The sequence below is a fragment of the Colias philodice genome, chromosome 1 (genome assembly GCF_061535455.1).
Source record: "Colias philodice isolate Cphi_HAF_F1 chromosome 1, ilColPhil1 Martin Lab GWU primary, whole genome shotgun sequence".
NCBI classification, from domain to species: domain Eukaryota; kingdom Metazoa; phylum Arthropoda; class Insecta; order Lepidoptera; family Pieridae; genus Colias; species Colias philodice.
Window position 1 is genome coordinate 16888454 of NC_143086.1, and position 19767 is coordinate 16908220.

Sequence of the window (19767 nt, forward strand, 5' to 3'; positions counted from 1 at the left end):
GTGTGTAAACGACCCTGTATGCAATGACAGATGTTAAAACGCATAATTTTACCGAATTGGGTGGATTTTAAGGCAATGATATAACATATTTCAATAAAATATAATATTCAGTAACCGCCATGACTATTCCTAGGTTTGATGACTATTCCAATTACGCAAAAACTCAAATAAACTAGAAATGTAGAATTCAGCGCCATCTAGCGGGATATTGGCTGGGAACAGATCGTTGCAATCACCTTAAAAAAGTTCTGTCTTGGACGTCCGTGTGTCTGTATGTGCGGATCCTTTTTCTTGTTAACACGATAGCGACCGAAATACTTTACTAATCGAGTCTTTTTTTTTCTCTTACGCTTGAGTATGCTCAGGAATAGAACCCTTTCATTTTTCAGGGTCTGATTCGATGTGGTTTAATTGTTATTAAATAAACAAAAATAATAATTAATAAATATTTATTAAAAAAAAATTATGAGGCGTGCACTTTTGGATTTTCCAAATTATTTAGATGTGATATTAACTAAAAAGGTTTGATGTCGGTGCACGAGTGGTTAGTGCTTGAATATTTTTTTTTCATCATGGTGTAGGTGCTGTGCTGACGCAGGATTTTCGGTCGCGTCGCACATTCATATAGCGTCATCTCCCTACACACAGCTACACTAAAATGGGAAACTTTCTACGATAAGAGTATCTGCTAATCTATCGATCTTTATAGAATTGATTAATCAGGATATCTCCTGAGCTCAGATTATCAGCAAGCAATTTAAAATATCAGTAAGCACGTAGCATTGACTAATAATATCGTGAATGATGCTATAGTGGATATCCGCATCCCGGTCTGAGGGTCCCTCCCGGCATGCCGAGGGTCCGCTCCCGGCGCTCACGTGCGGCGCTCGCTGCCAGCCTACGCGGTGCCGCGTGCCGCATGTTCTATAGCGCCTTTGAGAAATGCTGACTGTATCTCAGAAATAAAACCTTCATTAGACACTGAAACACTGATAGTATCGATGCAGACGATTTCGCAAAATGCACCAAAACCCTCTGGTTAAAAACCTGACAAAATTTAGAAATACGTCAACTTCAATAAGAAGAAGTAATATCTTCGAAAATTTTCACTTAAATCATACAGTGTAAAGGGTCATATAGATCTATATTAAATGAACAATGTATTCAAGGTATTTAATTGGTTAAGGATTAATGCTGTATTGGTTAAAATCGCTTCGAAAAATAGCCGTTATTTATCGTAAAAAGTAAATGACAAAAAAAAGTTATTGTGGGTTATCCATAAGATATAGACATATACCATCGCGGACTTTTCTGTAGACCTTTTCAATGTGTATAATACTTAGTACATTATTTTGATAAAACTCGTAGGGTTCAGCCTGCGTTTGCAATGTAAGCGGAAAAAATGTAATTTTTTACGACATCACATTAGAAACCTCAAAAATAACAGCAGTTCTCCACTATTTAATGGATGTTATTATACATATAAACCTTCCTCTTGAATCACTCTATCCATTAAAAAACCGCATCAAAATCCGTTGCGTAGTTTCAAATATTTAAGCGTACAAAGGGACATAGGGACATAGGGAAATAGGGACAGAGAAAGCGACTTTGTTTTATATACTATGTAGTGATGATAGGGGGCGAGGGGGGGGCGGGGGACACCGTGTTAACGACTTTGGCGGGCTATATCTTGCAAATGATAAAACTTATAAAAAAAATTGTACGAAAACTCTACATGTATTGGGAGGTACCCTTATAAAGGGGTAATATTTATGTTTGTACTTTTAAAATTGAGATCTATATCCAAAGTATCCTAAAACCACACCCCGGACACTCCATACAAAATGATCGTTTTGACAGTCACACTGTAGAGACTGCAAATGTGTGTGTTAACGCTTTATGGTTGGCACATTTGTGACTAGTGTAAAAAAAATTCGCGTTTTTCTGATGAAATACATCCGTAAACAGCACAATATCTAACCATTTTCTACGAAGAACGATAATCACAAATCCAAAATAATAAAATTACTTTAAGTCAATTTGATTAATGTTGTCAATCTTCGTTGCGTATCGTCCTTGCAGAAAAATATGGCCCATTTTATGTCTGATCGCGCGGGGGTGAGGTAAGTTTAATTTTGGCGGGAGGCGGAGAGTGTCCGTTCTGTAGCGTTTAGCTACTATTATGTATTCTGTGCTAAAACCAAGTTACATGCAAATCGGTTCAGAAACATAGTAGCTATTGTGCTGTGCCAGACTTGAGACTGGGACAGACAGACGGACGGACTGACGAACTGAACGATCTTATAAGGGTTCCTTGTCGGACTACGGAACCCAAAAAAATATCATAATGTGGTCTCGAAACAATGTAAATGATTATTATAATAATATTTTTATAGTACACTAGCGGTCCGCCCCGGCTTCGCCCGTGGTACATATTTACGTTTTCTCTACATAAAAACCATCCTCGTACTTCAAGAAATATAATAAAAAAAGAATTATCGAAATCGGTTCAGCCGTTCTCGAGTTATGCGCTTACCAACACATTTTGCGATTCATTTTTATATATAAAGAAGATTAGTAGATTCGAGCTAAGTTACTTCGCCGATCTCTTGCCTGGGTGAGCTGCCGAGTGCCGCATCACCGGTCTGATCTGTGAACTTGTACAGTCTCCTTATTGTCCATGCAATATGCATCCGTTGTTGTCCCATCTACGAGCCGACACCCGTGTGAGCAATACCGCGAAAATTGAAATATAGGGCTCTAAATGTGGATTTAAATCACAATCGTGGTCAAAGTTGCGTGGTTTGCGCAAGCTGCGAGGCGCTGTGTGGCGACTGGCGCGGCGTGGCGCGGTGGGGCGCGGACACACGGCACATGAGTAGAAAGCATGTGCACACGGCCCAGTAACGTGGCTCGGGATAACGTTAAATATTTAAAGGTCCTAACTTTATTACTATTCCGTTCCCGAAGCCCGCGTCCACATTATAGGGATGTCGAAAGTGAAAAAAAATATGGATATTTCGATACATCGATATTTAAAAAATATCAATATTGGCATTGATATATCGCGGAAAAATTAAAAAAAAATTATTGTGGTTTTAAAATAACAGTGTATTTAGCTAGCCTAGCGCAATAATATCAATTGTAATTTTTATACAAAATGTAAATTATTTTAATGTACAAATATCTCAATATAGAAACGAAGGTATTTTTATAGTTATTCTTTTTTATTAGACAAAACAAAAAAGTCATAGACTATACAGTTATTTTTTCATTTGTTTTACGGCTTTGGATTCTAGCGACTTTAGCCAAGATCCATATATAAAATAAAAATATCGTTTTTGATGCAATTTTTGATATTGGATATTTTATATCGATTTATCGGTTAACAATATATCGGCAAAAATATCGATTTATCGAATTATAAACATCGAATATATCGATGTATCGATATTTTTTCAACAAGCCTACCAGTTACCACATTGATCTTGAACATTAATAAAATTTAATGTATAGTATCAAAATTTCGGGTGGACTTGGGTGGTATTTTTAATAAAATATTGCATGATAATAATTATACATATTATATATACAAATTTTACATTATTATTTATTAGGCTTTATTTTATTTCGACATAACCCTGGGTCTCGGTCGCAGGCGGAGCCAGGACGAGTGTATAGTAATGTATTAGATTATAAAATTAGGTTCACCAACAAAATATTAATTTGAATTTAATTTAATATACCTGCATTTGAATAGACCCTACGTTCAGTATTGTAGATATTCATCGGAACAGTACACAGTCAGGCAGCTGTAATTACCGCATTTTTAGGCAACGGTGAAAGTGGTCGGGTTTTTGAGAAAGGAAAAGTAGTTTATTTTTTGTAGTAAGAGGCTTTAGGCGCACCTCCCCCCCTGCCTCGAAAGTGAGAGCTATTGCAGCTTTCGTGCGCGACTCCGCGCCGCTCGCGCTCGCCAGTTGCGACCTGCCCACTATTCCTACCTTTGCGTCGAACGCATTTGACTTTACAAACTGTTATAAATTTCGTGATCTAGTTTGCTTTACAGATGTTATGAAATATTTATAGGAACTCGAGCCGTGCCACATGTTTCGGGGTATTAAAACTAACCTCAGTCGCCACCGACGCACATAAAAAACCAACCTTACCTAATTTGTCATTCATTCTTCATGAACACGATTTTTAGATTACTATTTGAAGTATTATGAAGTACATAATAATATCAAGTTACGATTCGAAGAAACTAGACGAGGGAGAATAAATTAATAAAACAATATTATTTTCAATTTCGGACGAATATCCCCCATACTACTGGCCAACCAACACCGCACTTGGCCAGCGCGGTGGATTAGGTATGGCTAGCTAGCCATAGCCTCATAAGATGACCGTGTCCCAGCAGTGGGAACGTTTATGGGCTGATGATGATGATCCCCCGCTGCTCTAGTTCGTGACGGAAAACATTATTACGAAAACGGCACTTTCAAGAACTAAAAAGATGCATGAATTGTTCACCCCCAACTCGCACTTTCCAGGGTGGTAAAAGCTGCTAGTCTAACCCTTCATATTATTATGATGTCGTCTCATTTGGACTCATGATAATAGTTGGTTATCATATTTTTACCCGTATGAGCGACGAGCGTCGATAACACATGTATTCATTTGGGCACTAAATATTTTAAATCTATACTAATATACAGTATTATAAAGAGGAAAAGTTTGTATGTATGTAAGTATGTATGTATGTATGATTTTCACGCATAAACTACTGGACCGATTTTGTTGAAATTTGGCACAGATAATCTTAAGACCCTGAGAAAGAAGTAAGAACATAGCTAACTTTTATTGCGAAATATGTACCACGGGCGAAGCCGGGGCGGACCGCTAGTATATTATAAGATTCTCAATCCAAACTAGTGGTTTCCAATTTTTATGAAACCATTCACCTATATACTACAATCTATTTAGAATTTACAGACATCTCTTCAACTTTCCAGCGAAATCTTGTCTATCCCTCAAAGGAAAATATATTTATTATATTTTCTCGACATAATATTTTTATTTAATATTTCACTCCATTAAATATTTCAGCACCTTATTCAATTTTTTTATTTATTATTTAATAATAAAGGCCGGCAACGCACTGACATAATGACCCTCGGCATTGCTGGTGCCTTTGGGCGACGCAGTAAACAGACATCAGGTGACGCGTCTGCTCTGTTGCCTCCTCTTATATATATATATTTTAATTTTGCCCAGAATATAAGAATCAATTTATTCATAAGCATATGTATTCGTCTTGTTTAAAATAAAATCATATCAAAAAAGGTGAAAGTTTTTGCAATCAATGATTATTCGCAAAACAAAAATTACTGTCGGAGAGAGGCACACGTCAAAACTTGTGCCGTTTTTAACCGACTTCAAAAAAAAGGAGGAGGTTATCAATTCGGCCGGTATTTTTTTTGAAGTGAAAACTTCTTTAGCGGCATTGAGCACTTTTTCTGTAATCGGTATAAAATCTTAAACTCGCGTCAGGACACGTGACCTGATCGAAAAAGCGTAAGACGGATATTATTCCAAAATATCAAACATGCTCAACGTTAATAATCAAGTTTTCACTTCTGCCGGCACTCCCGGAGTGCAACCCGTCTTTTTTTTATGTATGTAGGTACACCGATTACTCCGAGGTTTCTTAACCGATTTACGTGATTCTTTTTTTGTTCGATGCGGGATGTTGTCGAATTGGTCCCATAAAAATTTTATTCGCATAGGCCCAGTAGTTTTTATTTTATGAGCATTTTTGTCTGTACTCGATGACTTAATTGAAATGTAGCAAGTAACTTTGATTCACTTCCCGGTAACCGATTGAGCTGAAATTTTGTATACGTATGTAAATTGGATAGCGATGAAACATTATCATGACATAGAGCTGAATTGATGATGGAATCGGAAGGTGGCCATAGGAACTTAGTAATATATTGACTTAACTTTATCGAGATTGGGCTCGTTTGATTCGTGTTGAAAAATACACTAAATTCTAAAACTACTAAAAGTATTAAATAAAAATAACTGTGTTAAAAACAACCGACTTCAAAAACGAAAAAGTAAGTAATATAATAACACATCTAAACAATATGTAGTAATTAATGATATCAAATCTTTTTTATTTTGTACTTTTTCGTTTTTGAAGTCGGTTGTTTTTAACGCAGTTATTTTTATTCATTTTTGATTCAGTAACGTGACAGCGATTAGCTAACGCTTGCAGCGCCTCGTTTCATTACTTTTACTCAAATTGCAGGTTCATTGATACCAGTTTTGTAAATGACTTGTAATTGACTCAATATTTATTATTGCACTTAGTACACTTACTTCGGCAATATGAAAATGTTAAGTGAAAAGCGTAAAAAATTAACACAACATTATCTACAGCCAAATGGCAAATATAAATATTGTCTAGTCGGATATTCGGTCGGCGGTTCAAGGTCGACTCCGATACTACGGGTTATCATCATAACAATATTATGTATCGGCTCATTGAGTTCTTATAACTGGGAAGTGAGATGAAATCATACATGTTACTTAATAATAAGTATTATAATAATTATGTAACTCGTAACTAAAGCCACTTTTGAGATAGAAAATTGCAGAACGAGGAACCAGAGCTCACGGTTTTCAGAAAAAACCTACTTATCGCAATCGTCCGGGGCGCCGGGGCGCCAGGGCGCGGGGGCATGAGGGCGACAAGCGGGCCGCGGGGGCGTCGCAACGTAGGTGATGACGCGGTGCAAGTTGACAATGAGCGAGGTTTCAGCTGGCGAGGGTCGCGCCGCTCTGTTTGTAAACAAATGGGTTACATAAGCGCACGCGCCGCTCGCCAGCGCCAGCTCTGCGAGAGCTCGTATGACGTTTTTACAGCTGGCTCGCTTTATCTAAATCATATTAAGTATGTTGATTCGATCGTTATAAATACTGAGCGCTGATTTATATTTATTTAATATTTAAGTATTTCAGGACAATTTTCACACACGGCCTGATCTGATCCCATTCGCTTGTGTTATGGTAACCACATGGCTGATAAACATACATATATAATTTTAAATAAGTACTTATATAGATAATCAACACCCAGACACAGAGCAAACATCTATATTCATCACACAAATATTTGCCCCGGGTGGGAATCAAACCCACGACCTGTGGCTTGGAAGGCAGGGTCACTATACCAACCAAGCCAACCGGTCAGTCAAATTTCTTAAATAATCGATATTTTAGAATAAAATTTTGACTGCATCCGTGTGGTTAACGAGTGAGCGTTGTACTGAGGGGTAATGGGTTCGATTCCGGGTGCAGACGAAGTAAAAAAAATCTCGGTCTGAGAGGACATAGAAGGTTCTTACCCCTATAGAAAATCGATCAGTGAACCACCCTTTTCCCACTAGGGGACATGGGAATTAGGGGACTAAATAATGTTTCACATTTCATAAACGTTTTCGTCAAATTTTCTAGCATCCCGTCCTCGATTTCTCCAAAACCATGTCTCATTTCGAGACGGTCCATATCGAAGTAGGTAATGCTTAAGTCGCGGGTTTCCGAAGTGTAATCACAGGTTATAGTAGTTTCTCGGTAATGTTTACAATGAATTGTTTGGGTTTAGAACGATGTTTAGAAAAAGAGCAGCGCGACTGAGTCACCAGGCCATCTGGGCGACAACAACACCATTGTTCGTTGCATCGCCCGTGCACCTGCCGCCGACCACCTGTGCCACGACCTGACTGTGACGCCGCACATTCCAGGAGGCAGACTCTATAGAGCTCTGAAAATCCAATAGGCATATGGGGAGATTGGTGAGAAGAAAGCGACCTACTTTCTTCGTAACAGTTTCCTTAAATCTCCTTCGAATATTTGGAGATAAGCAGCGACCGACGGCGACGTTCACGACGCTTCCCTCTCCCAGCTCTAGCGTACGGCGCGTGCCGCTCCTTGCGTGCCAACCCTCAATTTTATCATGGCCGTCGATGATAATAAGGAAACAAATAACATCATAGAAATAATTTCTCAATTTTATTTAATTAAACTTTCACCTCAAAAATCAAAGGTAACTTGAGTCGTATTATGGGCAAAAATAAAGGTTCTAGCAAAAAATTCTTAATGAAGTGCAAATTCACAATCTAAAAAATAATTGTAATAGTTAACGGAGAAATTATTTTTTTATTAAATTATATGTCAACCAATAGAAACGGAGAGGCGCTCGGCCGTTCAGAAGATTTCAACGCGTGTGCCCCGGAGCACTGGGACTGCACTCAGTGACACATATTTTTGAAAAGTATACTATTTTTCAAAATAGCTCTTTCGTTGATTATTATCAACAGTAAAATTTATATGAGATGACTCTGAAATCAATTCAATGAAAAAGTTCTCGGTTGAATTGAGCTATTTTTATGGGACGATATGAACACAGCATAAAATATTATGTCCGGTTTGTGTAGTGAAATTGTGGTGATTATTGAAATGAAATCGTTTCGATCGGTCACAGGTCTACGCTTGAATCTCGCTAATTAGTTTCCGCGATGATCCGGCGGCGTGTGGGGCGCGGCGGGGCGAGGAGGGCGCGCGCGCGGTGGGGCGCGGGCGCGGTGGGGCGCAGGGCGCGGCGGGGCCGGCGAGGCGGTGGGGCGACGCGCGCGCGCTGGCCGCGACTCGCGCCCCGCTCGCCGCCGCGCTCGCACGTTCGGCCCGCGCCTGCGCCGCGCGCCTCGCGATGTGTACACACTGACCGTGCTCAGAACGATGGAGTACCAGCCCCAGCCCGTGGCGCCGCTGGGCCCGCCACCGCCGCCGCAGCTGCTGCCGCCGCCGCAGCCGCTGCCCTCGCTGCCGCAGCTGCAGCACGCGCACGTCCCGGACGACGACCGCTGGAGCCAGTACCACATTTGGAGACAACACGTTTTCGTCAACGGTCAGTGGCGCGCCCTCTCGCACACTTTCCTCCTCCCGGGGAAAGTGCGCGACCGTCCGGGAAATTCATTTTTCGTCGTGGTGAGAGATGGTATCGGGATGAACGTCGTCGTCGAGACGCGAAGGTCGCGGCGACCCGTGCACCGCGTGTAGTGACGCCGGAGGGTGATGACGGCGGCACAAGATCTGCGCTCGCGTGAACCAATTTGGCGGAGGATGAGCAGCGCCGAGCTGCGGTCACGTGGCCCAAACGCGATTAGCTTCGTCGGAGGAAGCCCTACGGCACGCCGCTCAGCCGCCTGAGCGCTGCCTCGTCGGATCACTGGGTCAACGTATGTAAACGAGCGTTTTGTTCCTAACACCCTCCGACTCACCTCGCTGGCGCCCTCACTCGAGGCCCTCTGTGAGTTACCAACTTTTACCCTGTCTAGATAATCTGGGCCTCGATTTAAAATAAATTCCGATTTCCGAGATGAAATTATTCGTACGTAATTATTGTACAAAGCATTTTTTTTGTTATTATTAATTACTAGTATTTCACTACGTTTCGTTACAGTCTAAAATAGAAACGTGTAATAACAAACAGAGTCTAGTAAATTAAATGTCATGTTAAATATTCATTAGCGATCGCTAAAATGATCACGAAGGATGTGCATTGTGCAACAGAAAACGAAGCAAGGCCTATAGGGTACCAAAGATCATAAGATGTTTATCTAGTTGCGACTCGCAGACACATGCTCCCAGTTCCCGCGGGAAAGCTACGTGCGACTCTTCCAGGCCATTTTCATTAGGCGATAGACGATGTCGCTAGTCGCTCAAATTACTTTAACTGAATGAAAAAATTTCATCGCTAAAATCATGAATGTCTTGATTACCATAATTGCCCGTAATTTATTACGGGCAATTATGGTAATCAATACATTAGGTTATTTATAAATAAAAATGTCTAAAGCTTCGGTATTTAGAGATCCATATTTACGATTTAATTCAATATATTTTAGATTTTATTCAATAAGAAAAACTCAAAAATATCGATAAAACGTAGTTAGGTATGTATGTACTTATATTTCAAGTAGGTATCTAAATTTTTATTTTTATTTTTTATTGAATCTACGTATTTCTAAAGTATTTATAATTTTGTGTGCAAATTGGCCATTTAATCTTGTAAAAAGTTCAGCGACACGTTCAATACAGAGATTTTTTTTGTTAGGAAACATCATATAAAGTAAAACCCATTGTTGATATAAAAATAAAATGTAAAGTAGAAACTAGGTCATTAGGTTATACTTGCTCCGGTTGAGACGTTAGGTCGATGGAACTGCATTAAAGATATTATCAGCATTGTCTTCAGTCTTACTGCTACCAAATTTGGGAAACAAAAAAATAAAGGCGGTATGTAAAGACAGAGGCTTTTAAGAAACTCTTTCTTAAACGTTTCTTATTTCGATCAATCCGAGCGTGGCCGTCAACTTTCACTCCGAATATTTGGGAAAAAGTAGCGACCTTTTCGCGACTTTCTCTGCGCGTGCCCCCCTCGCCCTCGCGCCCCCGAGCCTCCGCGCCCTCGCGCCCCCGCGCCCCGCTCGAGCACGTGCTTTCTTCCGCATGCGCAGACACTTTTACTTTTAATGCACTCTCGAGATGAAAAGTACCGATTTAGTTCTACATATTATTAAAACCATGGAATGAACCCACTAATAATAATTGATGTCATTAGTAGTGATAAACACACCCAATATCTGTAAAAATTATATTTTAACAGATATCTCAGCTGAGTTGTAGTTTTAATTTATAATAACAATTTCTTTTTCGAACCTTGAAATCGTGAGGAACGCGTATTGCGTAAAATTGGTTACATTTTAGAACAGGTCGATATATGTAACACTAACACATATGTTTCGATAAATGTACAATGTCACTATGGCGCGATAAGGGGTCAGGTCATCGCGGAAAATTTGTACGCATCGATAAATTGCTACTTATATAGCAGTGAATTAAAGGTCGCCTGATGCCTCGCGCGCTAGTGCTCGTGCCCGCGCTCGCCCCAGCCTCGCATTTCGGCATTCAACAACACCAAATTATTTCATGTTGCTTTGTGTCAACACAACTACAGTCTAGAATCACAATTTAACTATACGTTAATAAATTTGTTATTGTGTACTATTGCATGGTAATAACTTGAATATTTATGTTTATAACAGCGAGATCCCCAAGAAAAAGTGAACTGAAAACTATAACATTTTATACATATATTTTATAATTGTTATGTTTATCTTTCAGAGGCTTAGGCTTGTTTTTACTTATAAATAAATTGAATGTCGAGCGTGTATCCCTGAAGCAGCGATCTGGCGCTCGATATAATATCGCGCCCGCTACTTTCTTTCTGCCTCCATACCATTTCTTACTGGCACGATCCACTTTCGATTCGATACAAAGCCCTCGGAATATTATTGTTATTAAGCTCTCAGCATATTTTAATAACGACGTAACAAACACTTTCGACAAATGAGTTACAGGCCACATTATCACATATAACAGAGATTGTGCCGGTGGGAGGGGGACCGAGTGCGTTGTGCGGTACGCCATCGGCACCGAGAGTAAAAGTATCTTCCGCTAAGGCTTCCGCATCGCGCGCCCTCCCCGCGCCCCCGCGCCCCGACGCCCTCGCACGCCGCGCCCCGCCGCGCCCGCGCCCGCTACTACATCTTCCGACTTTTACTTTTCCGCTGACGTAGCAGCGTTTGCGCAGCTTCGATGTACCGACAGCATAGGCGGTAACTTAAAGATCGGCTAATCTAGTGTATCTTGTCTAATTACACTTGACCCATTGAATATTCTTAACTACCGCATGCCCGTGGGTAAATAACGTTATTAGCAGTACTTCCTAATACAAAATTTTATGTGGATGTTGGAATCAATTTGGCATCGTTGGAACAGTTGTTTAATTTTACTACTAATTATATTCATAAATTAGAACTCAATCCAGTCAACAGACGTCGCCATTTGCGTTGTAAGAATGGTTTAGACATAGAGCTAACAGATAATTATTGACTGTAATAATAATTTGCAATAAAATTAATTTAAGACTATAAACGGAGATGTAACCTATCCTATCTTTCAAGTTTCATCGAACTGCACGAGGCGTGCGAATCGAATTTAAAATCGGTTCAGTAGTATTGGAGTCCATCGCGAACAAACAAAGTGGCACGTTCTTTTCATATTATACACTCTATGTGTACACTCATAACGAGCAACCCGCCCAACTTTGCCACCAGCACGTGAGCTATCGTTTTAAGATTATGTTTTCATAGACAAAATGCTCACATTAGAGAAGCGGTATAATAGTATAATAGTATATCTAACGGCTGTGCGAAGCTAGAGAAGAAAACATGGATTTTCAGGAAAAATTTAGCAAAAAATTTTTGACGTAATTTTGTTGTTTAAGTATTTTTTACGTGATCAGTGTATGCAAAACTACAAGGCCCTTCGCGCTTAGTATACCAATAGTGGGACACCCTGTATAAAAATAAATAAATTAACCTATTATGGTGCATCATTATTTAGTTATCTTAAAATTTTATTTTTTCATGAATATGTAAAAAGTACGTTTTAAATAAATACGATGATTCATATCTTAATAATCGTAAAATAACTGCAAGTTATTTAGTTTCCAATGTATAATTTAAATGCATAGGGAAATTATCGAGTTCCAATAATCAGACAACCTTGACCCTTATATAATGACGGATGAACGTCGAGTGATGGACAACCTAAAACTTAACTGGGTATCTTGTGTCTGCACGCCGCAGCGCCGGGCCCGCCGCCCCGCGCTGCGTCGATGCCGCGCGCGCGCGATGCGCCACTGCCCCCGTGCGCCGCTGCGCGCACGCGGTTCGTGCTGACTGCTGCCGGACGTATAACTTCCTAATAACTTCGGTATACATACTTAACTTTTTGTGATAGTGGTTTAGTCAGTCAATGGAGCATTTGAACATTGAAACTTGAAAGTATAAATAGACACGTTCGTAAATTACGAATCGTAATAATAATATAAGTAGCTATTGCTCTTAATTAATTAGGTACCTACATAGAAATCTAAATAACAAGACACTAGAAGTCGTAAGCGTGCGTGACCTTGTCGCCACTCAGGTGATTTTCACATCACCAGTGCATTCGTCACTGTTCAGTTGCTCTGGAGACGTATGAGTGTATACATGGTGTGTTTCAGCAATTCCCATTGCGGAAATTCTTCCACAAGTTGTAATTATATACTTATAAAGGAATAATATTTCATCGGAAAATATTTTTTTTTAGAAATAATGCCGTTTTTCCTTAAAATTATAGAATATTTACAAGTATTACGAGTGTCACCATAGTAATCGAAATAACAATGAATGACACAGTCGACCATTCTTATTATCACGTTTGTTCGTATTGGAGCAAAAAGTCTCATATACTTAGGGATGTTATTCTAAAATAAACCGTAAATTCGTGCGTTAGGATACATATTCAAAAGCTTAATTTAATAGTTAAGTTAGTTTTCACTAAAATCAAGCTGTCCAATAAAAGGCATAGTTTACTTGTGTGTACTGTTTAGCTTTCGGTTTGAATGTGTTGATTTTGGCGACAGCGGTTTTCATACGAATTATGACATTATAGCACTTCTATGTGTCTTGTTATTTAGATTTCTATGGGTACCTACTACAATTTATACGAGTTTATTATAATCTAGAAAGGATAATGAATATTATTATCATGTCATATAATAATACGTCTTCTTGCATGTAATTTATTTACACATACGTACATTGTACAATACATGCATTCGGCATTTGGCGTTATTTTAAACCTTAAAGCTATGTACCTTACACTTTTATGTAAAATTCAAATGAATGCCAAACAGTGTTCACACTTTCCCGTTCACTTTCGCTAAATTCGCACGTTAACGAAAATGATCGTGCGTCCGCGTCGCCGGAAAACGGCTTTCTCCGTTGCGCAACCGCAACTTTACTTCCCGGTTATTCCCCCGCACCCCCACACCCTCGCGCTTCACGCCCTCGCACCCCCGCGCCCTCACACCTAGCGCCCCCGCGGCTTTGCGCCCTCCTCACTTATTTATACTGAACAGGAAGCAAGCTCGTTGCGCAATACAGCTATGATCTATCGATGCCTCCGGCATACCTACCCCATATGTCACCTGTGATCCACTTGCCAATGACCTATTGTTATCTCTTACTACCTTTGTCATGATGAAATTAACAGTTATTCAAACATAAAACAATATAAAAGAAAACGTGTTTAATTTTACGAACATGGAAATATTAATTAAATTATAGGCAAATACGATATTTTATGAAAGATTGCGATAGTAAATATCACCGATTCCGTGTATTGAAGATGAAAGTAAACTACATTATGCATAGAGCGTTTGGACAAATTTTGATCACAAATAAAAAAAAACAAAGAATGTCACAGGTGGCCGAAAGTTGAGGTCGTTTTTAGTGAGAGAACGGGGGGGCGGGCACTTTCTAATGCGCCACAAGAAAGTGAGAGTGGCACGTCACCGCCCCGCGCCCCCGCGCCCTCATCCCGCGCAGTTTATTTGGACAACACTTTCTCTGATTCGGCACCTCGTTAAACCCAGTTAAACCACTTCACCGAATCTTTGTAATAGAACTTGTCACCCTTCGTCAATTGACTAACGAAGCGATAATATCATTCCATTTTTTTTGCATTAATTATACAAAACAAAAGGCTTATAAAGTTCTTTTGGCTCTTAGACTACACTGTCAGCTGTCAAGGGTGGATTTGAAAGTGATTTGAAATAAGGTTTCAAAATTCAAAAAAATTCAAATTCAAATTGCTTTATTTGCAGAATGTAGTATTACAAAGATGTTTGTAGATACAGATAATATAGATCCTTAAACATTCTGCTCGTAATTGAGCGTGCAAATATATTATAAACTACATTAAATACAATATTATATCCCAAAACACTTATAGATCCCAATACAGTAGCAGAAAAAGATTAGAATATTAATTTATGTCCCGATATGATATCCATTAATTTTAATTTACTATTTTTGATTTGTCAAGTCACTTATATCATAGAATTGTTTTGTGATTAGCCAGTTTACTAACCTCGTCCGGAATATATGTACAGGTAATTCTTTGAAATCGTCTGGTATTTTATTGAATATTGTAATGCTTCTAAAAATTATACTATTTTTCGCAGTATTTATTCTACACGTCGGAAAATAAATTTTTTTTTTCTTTCTTTTAATTTCTGATGCATATTTATGATTGAATCATAAATATGCACCAGAAATTTACGAATTTCGTAAACCTTCCGTCAAAATTGTCTGTCAAAAATTCGTACTACATTGACTAGTTGACTACATACAATTGAAACTTTTGTAATTAAAATAAACTATCCTAATTTTTGGCTGAATAACTAACATAACAAATAAAAATGAAAATGATGTATGTAAAAAAAAATTAAAATGTAAATGATGTAAGTAAGTAATGCGACAAATTTGTAACACTGTGTTGTCGGTGACATGAACACATTCATGTTATGAATATAAAATTATGTTCGTAGCACATCAACTTTAAGCTTTCGATTAATATAAAATAATCTCTGGTCAGTAATCTCCGCTAACGAATGCCGAGCTGCATTGTGTCGCATGTGATGCACATTATTATTATCACTCGAATGGACGCAGTTATCGTCTAACGATGAGGTTTTTTTACCTGAAAAATAAAAACGCCATCTACGTTAAACTTATTCGTATTAGATGCGTCACATTCTACCAAAATATAATGTAGCAATATCAGCATAGGTATGCATACAATTTTATTTTTTTAACATGAATGTAAGGCATCGACGTTAGGTGGAAAAGCTAGTATGTTGGGTATTTCCCGAGAACGCATCGGACAAAGGCGCTGGTTGCGTTAGGCGAGCATAGTGCGCGATGTCGTCACGGCGACTTTCTCCGATAAAAGTGAGAGCGGTCGGCCCGGAAGTCGCCGCCGCGGCCCTGCGCTCGCTCTTCACTCGCATACATATAATAATACATATAATATTTTCGTTACTGTTTCTCTTTTCACACCCTTCGATCGGAACAGCAACGCTTATCATATTTTGTTGTCCCCTCGTTGATCGCGGTTTTGTCGCTCGTTCTTGAAAAGTTGGTAATGTGTCTTTGAAATACCACCGGTCGTAATTGTCAAATTACACATACTCATAACTACGAATTATCTCTTACACCCGAATTCCGAATCATGTAATCACCTGTAATAATAGTAATGCAGCGTCGCAGCGAGCACTGATATGCTCACGCTCTACTATGTATCGTTCGATCGCATGGAGCTGGTATTTCGAAGGAAATGTGTGCGCTCGTCAATGTAAAGCAGCGAGCTAACGCGGATAACGTAACGTAGCTAATTAGATGTAAAAGAATGGAATGTTCTAGAACATAGTGCAAGTGGAAACGCCATGTGCAGTGTGCGGTGCGCAGTAATTGTATAAGCGGCGTACGAGCGTGCCTGCGCCGCGCCGCCTCTGCGCCCCACGCCACCTCGCCATCACGCCACCACGTAACAACTGGGTTACTTCCTGAACTTCCTACAATTCACGTTTTTCATCAGGAAACGCCGATTGATCGATATTGCCTTATTACATTACATCACCACTTTTTCTTTACCTTAGATTTCCTGACTTGCCTTATTACGGCCGGAGCCGCCTCGAAAACTTTCACGTCGTTAACTAAATTAGTGACAGCAAAACGATAGAGCGCGCGATTTATACAGTTCGCGTCGGAACATTGAACATTTCTAGTTTTCATACCGACATAAGTCATAAAGTACTACAGACTACTATGCGACGGTGCTACTTCCTATACAGCCATTTATATATATTCATTTTGGATGCTGCATGCATGCATAATATTATGTATGCATATCAGGGGCTGTATTATGACCACTTATTCCCAGTCAGTTTACGCCGTGAATTTAACTGACTGGCAAATTGATGCCATTCATTTCACTATCGATCCCAGTATTTAACCGTTCTCGTAGGTCGTCATAGAATATTATTTTCATTTGGGGTAAGGGGATACTCCCCTCGTAGCACTCTTAAACAATTGCAAAGATAAAATTAAGATACAACACAAATATAATAATTAATCAGTCCCCTCAAGAGGGATCTTCAGGGAACAGTGCACCATCTAGAATAATATTCACACATAGTTGTATGGTGGTCATGAGATGGCTCATGGGCCATGGCACGCGAAGGCTGAGCGCGGCGCGGGCGGTGCGGCGCGCGGGGCGTGCGTGGCGCGCCTCGTGACCGCTCCCCGCGCGCACTCGCTCGCCGGACACGTGCTGATCTCGCCTTAGCGAGAACCTATTATTTATGACAATCATCTATTTACGACATAGAAAATAATGTTCGGAATGAATCTCTGCATTTACTTTAATTTATCACTTCGTAGTTAGTATGATTTTAAATAATCATATATATTTTTTTTCTAATTTAATCTATTAAAAAAAGAATTATGACAATCTCAGATATTTTTGATAAAATGTTTAATAAAAGACGAGGCGAAACCTTCGAGATTTCGGGTAGTTGTCGTTTTGGCTCTAGCCGCTCGTGTGGTGTGCGTACACTTGCGCATATTAATAAATATAACTGATTTAATAAATATTTAAGTTACCTCATCCTTAATTTGGCAGTCGATGCTTTCTTTGCGTTATTATTATACTACATTGTAAATTGACTTTTGTTTATTTGATTATCTGTATGTAATTGCCGTTGCGACGATATGTTTCTATGTGGTATCTGAGCTGTGCGATTGTACTTCTGCGCGTAGCTAGCACATTGCAATGTGTGGACGGTGATGTAGCTCCGACCGACAACTGCACGACGGGCGCGCGCCGGGCCGCCGGGCCGCCAGGCCGCGCGGTTGTCGGGCCGGGGCTCCAATGACCGGGCTGATGCCCTTGTTGTTACAGGCAAGTCGGTGAACAGTAAGGATGTGCTCGAAGACAAGAAAGATGACAACGAGCTGTGGGAGGCGCAGGCTGCCTTCCTCGGGCCTAACCTGTGGGACAAGACGCTGCCCTATGATCCAGATCTCAAGGTACAAGAAGTCAGTAATCGCCACTTTATTACCTACTGCGTGTTGCGTGTCGTGTGTGTCTCTTAGCTTAGCCCGCACTAGGTAATGAGTCGCGCTCCCGGCTCCTCTCCGTCTCTCCGGTTCTCCGCCCTTCGAATCTCCTCCGCTTCCATTCCGCTTCGCCGATTCTTTTTGTTATTTTATTTTAAGTTAGTGAACGTGTCTGTATTCGATTAATTTTTATGTGTCATTGTTAGCATCGTAAGGCAGTGCGAATTTTTGGAATTGTCAGCAAGGTTTGCGAATGATTTATTTAAAAACGCATAGCGGCGCGTCGAACGCCGCGGCCGGTTCGAGCGCGAACCGGGCGCGGTGGGCCTGCCGGTGTGACGTAGCGTGGTGTTGCAGTACGTGGACCTAGACGAGTTCCTGTCGGAGAATGGCATGCCGGGCGAGGGACTCGGCGGCGGGCACCTGGGCGGCTCCGCGTTCGGCCCGGCCGCCGGGTTGGCGCTGGGCCTGCAGGCGCCCGTCACCAAGCGGGAGCGCTCGCCTTCGCCGTCCGACTGCATGAGCCCGGACACCATCAACCCGCCGCTGTCTCCCGCCGACTCCAGTACGTATGCCCGCCCGTTTACCATTACGTGATTAACTATTCCATATACTTTGTAATTAATAATTATATACCTATTCTTAGTAAAATAAATATTATAAGAAACTTTCTTGCCCCTTCATTATAAATTAATTTAACTTTCTAACTATTATAATCTAAGATGAAGCCTCTTCAGCGCTCATATCTTTTGCTTTAGGTTAGACATTTGTCTGTTGGAATTGTATTATAATAATATATATTTGAGTGTCGGTCTTAACAAAATAAATGTTAACTGTACTTTCAGCATTCTCAATGGCGTCGTCGGGACGTGACTTCGACCCACGGACGCGTGCCTTCTCCGACGAGGAGCTCAAGCCGCAGCCCATGATCAAGAAGTCGCGGAAACAGGTAAATGATGTTAGTGCGCTGATCATTCCTAGCGGCATGCGACGGCCTGGGGGGCGGCGTCACTCGCGCATACACATCATACCACGCCACAATACACCACACCACGCTACAACACACCATGCCACGCCACAATATGGCCCACTACACCACACCATGAAAGTATGAACCGATTCATTAAAATGCATGTTTTAATTTATGAAGTAGTTAAAATTAAAATTAAATAGTTTTATGTTACTGCGTTATTTACATCATATTGAGAGTTCCTACTTTACTCTGAAAAAACAAACACACACACACTCACACACACGTACCCACATATTATGTAATATGTATGTGTGGTCAATGCGGTGTCAGAAACAGAAAATAATAAATATTTAGATATATGTAATGGTTACAACAATGAGTACGTACCTACCTATTAAAGAGTTGCTTCCTTCAATATAATTTATATTTTATATATTAGAAATAAGTAGGTAATGAAGAATAATCATTTGCCAACTCATTTATATGATTTTTCTAAAGAGACCTTGAATATTTTAGTAATTACGTTTAACATTTTTTAATTGATAAGTGGCATTAAACGAAAGCGTTTTGATATAATACTAGCGGTCCGCCCCGGCTTCGCCCGTGGTACATATTTACGTTTTCTCTACATAAAAACCATCCTCGTAC

At 40.1% G+C, this 19767-nt stretch overlaps 2 protein-coding genes across 14 annotated transcripts in view; one reads left to right on the forward strand and one right to left on the reverse strand.

The window, feature by feature from the left end:
• Positions 1-19767, forward strand: part of Pdp1 (PAR bZIP family member Pdp1) — a 147412-nt gene that overhangs the window by 118050 nt on the left and 9595 nt on the right. For 2 of the 13 annotated variants that reach the window (XM_089695475.1, XM_089695514.1), the window contains exons 1-4: positions 8707-8974; positions 17989-18125; positions 18504-18711; positions 18992-19104. In XM_089695475.1, the coding sequence (XP_089551601.1) occupies positions 8806-8974; positions 17989-18125; positions 18504-18711; positions 18992-19104 (627 nt within the window). In that variant the 5' untranslated portion in view covers positions 8707-8805. Of the gene's footprint in view, positions 1-8706; positions 8975-17415; positions 17468-17988; positions 18126-18503; positions 18712-18991; positions 19105-19767 lie in introns of those variants that run through there. The other 11 variants (XM_089695492.1, XM_089695522.1, XM_089695501.1 and 8 more) reach the window with 9 other exon arrangements.
• Positions 1-19767, reverse strand: part of LOC149491566 (proton-coupled amino acid transporter-like protein acs) — a 176738-nt gene that overhangs the window by 79203 nt on the left and 77768 nt on the right. The window lies entirely within an intron of this gene.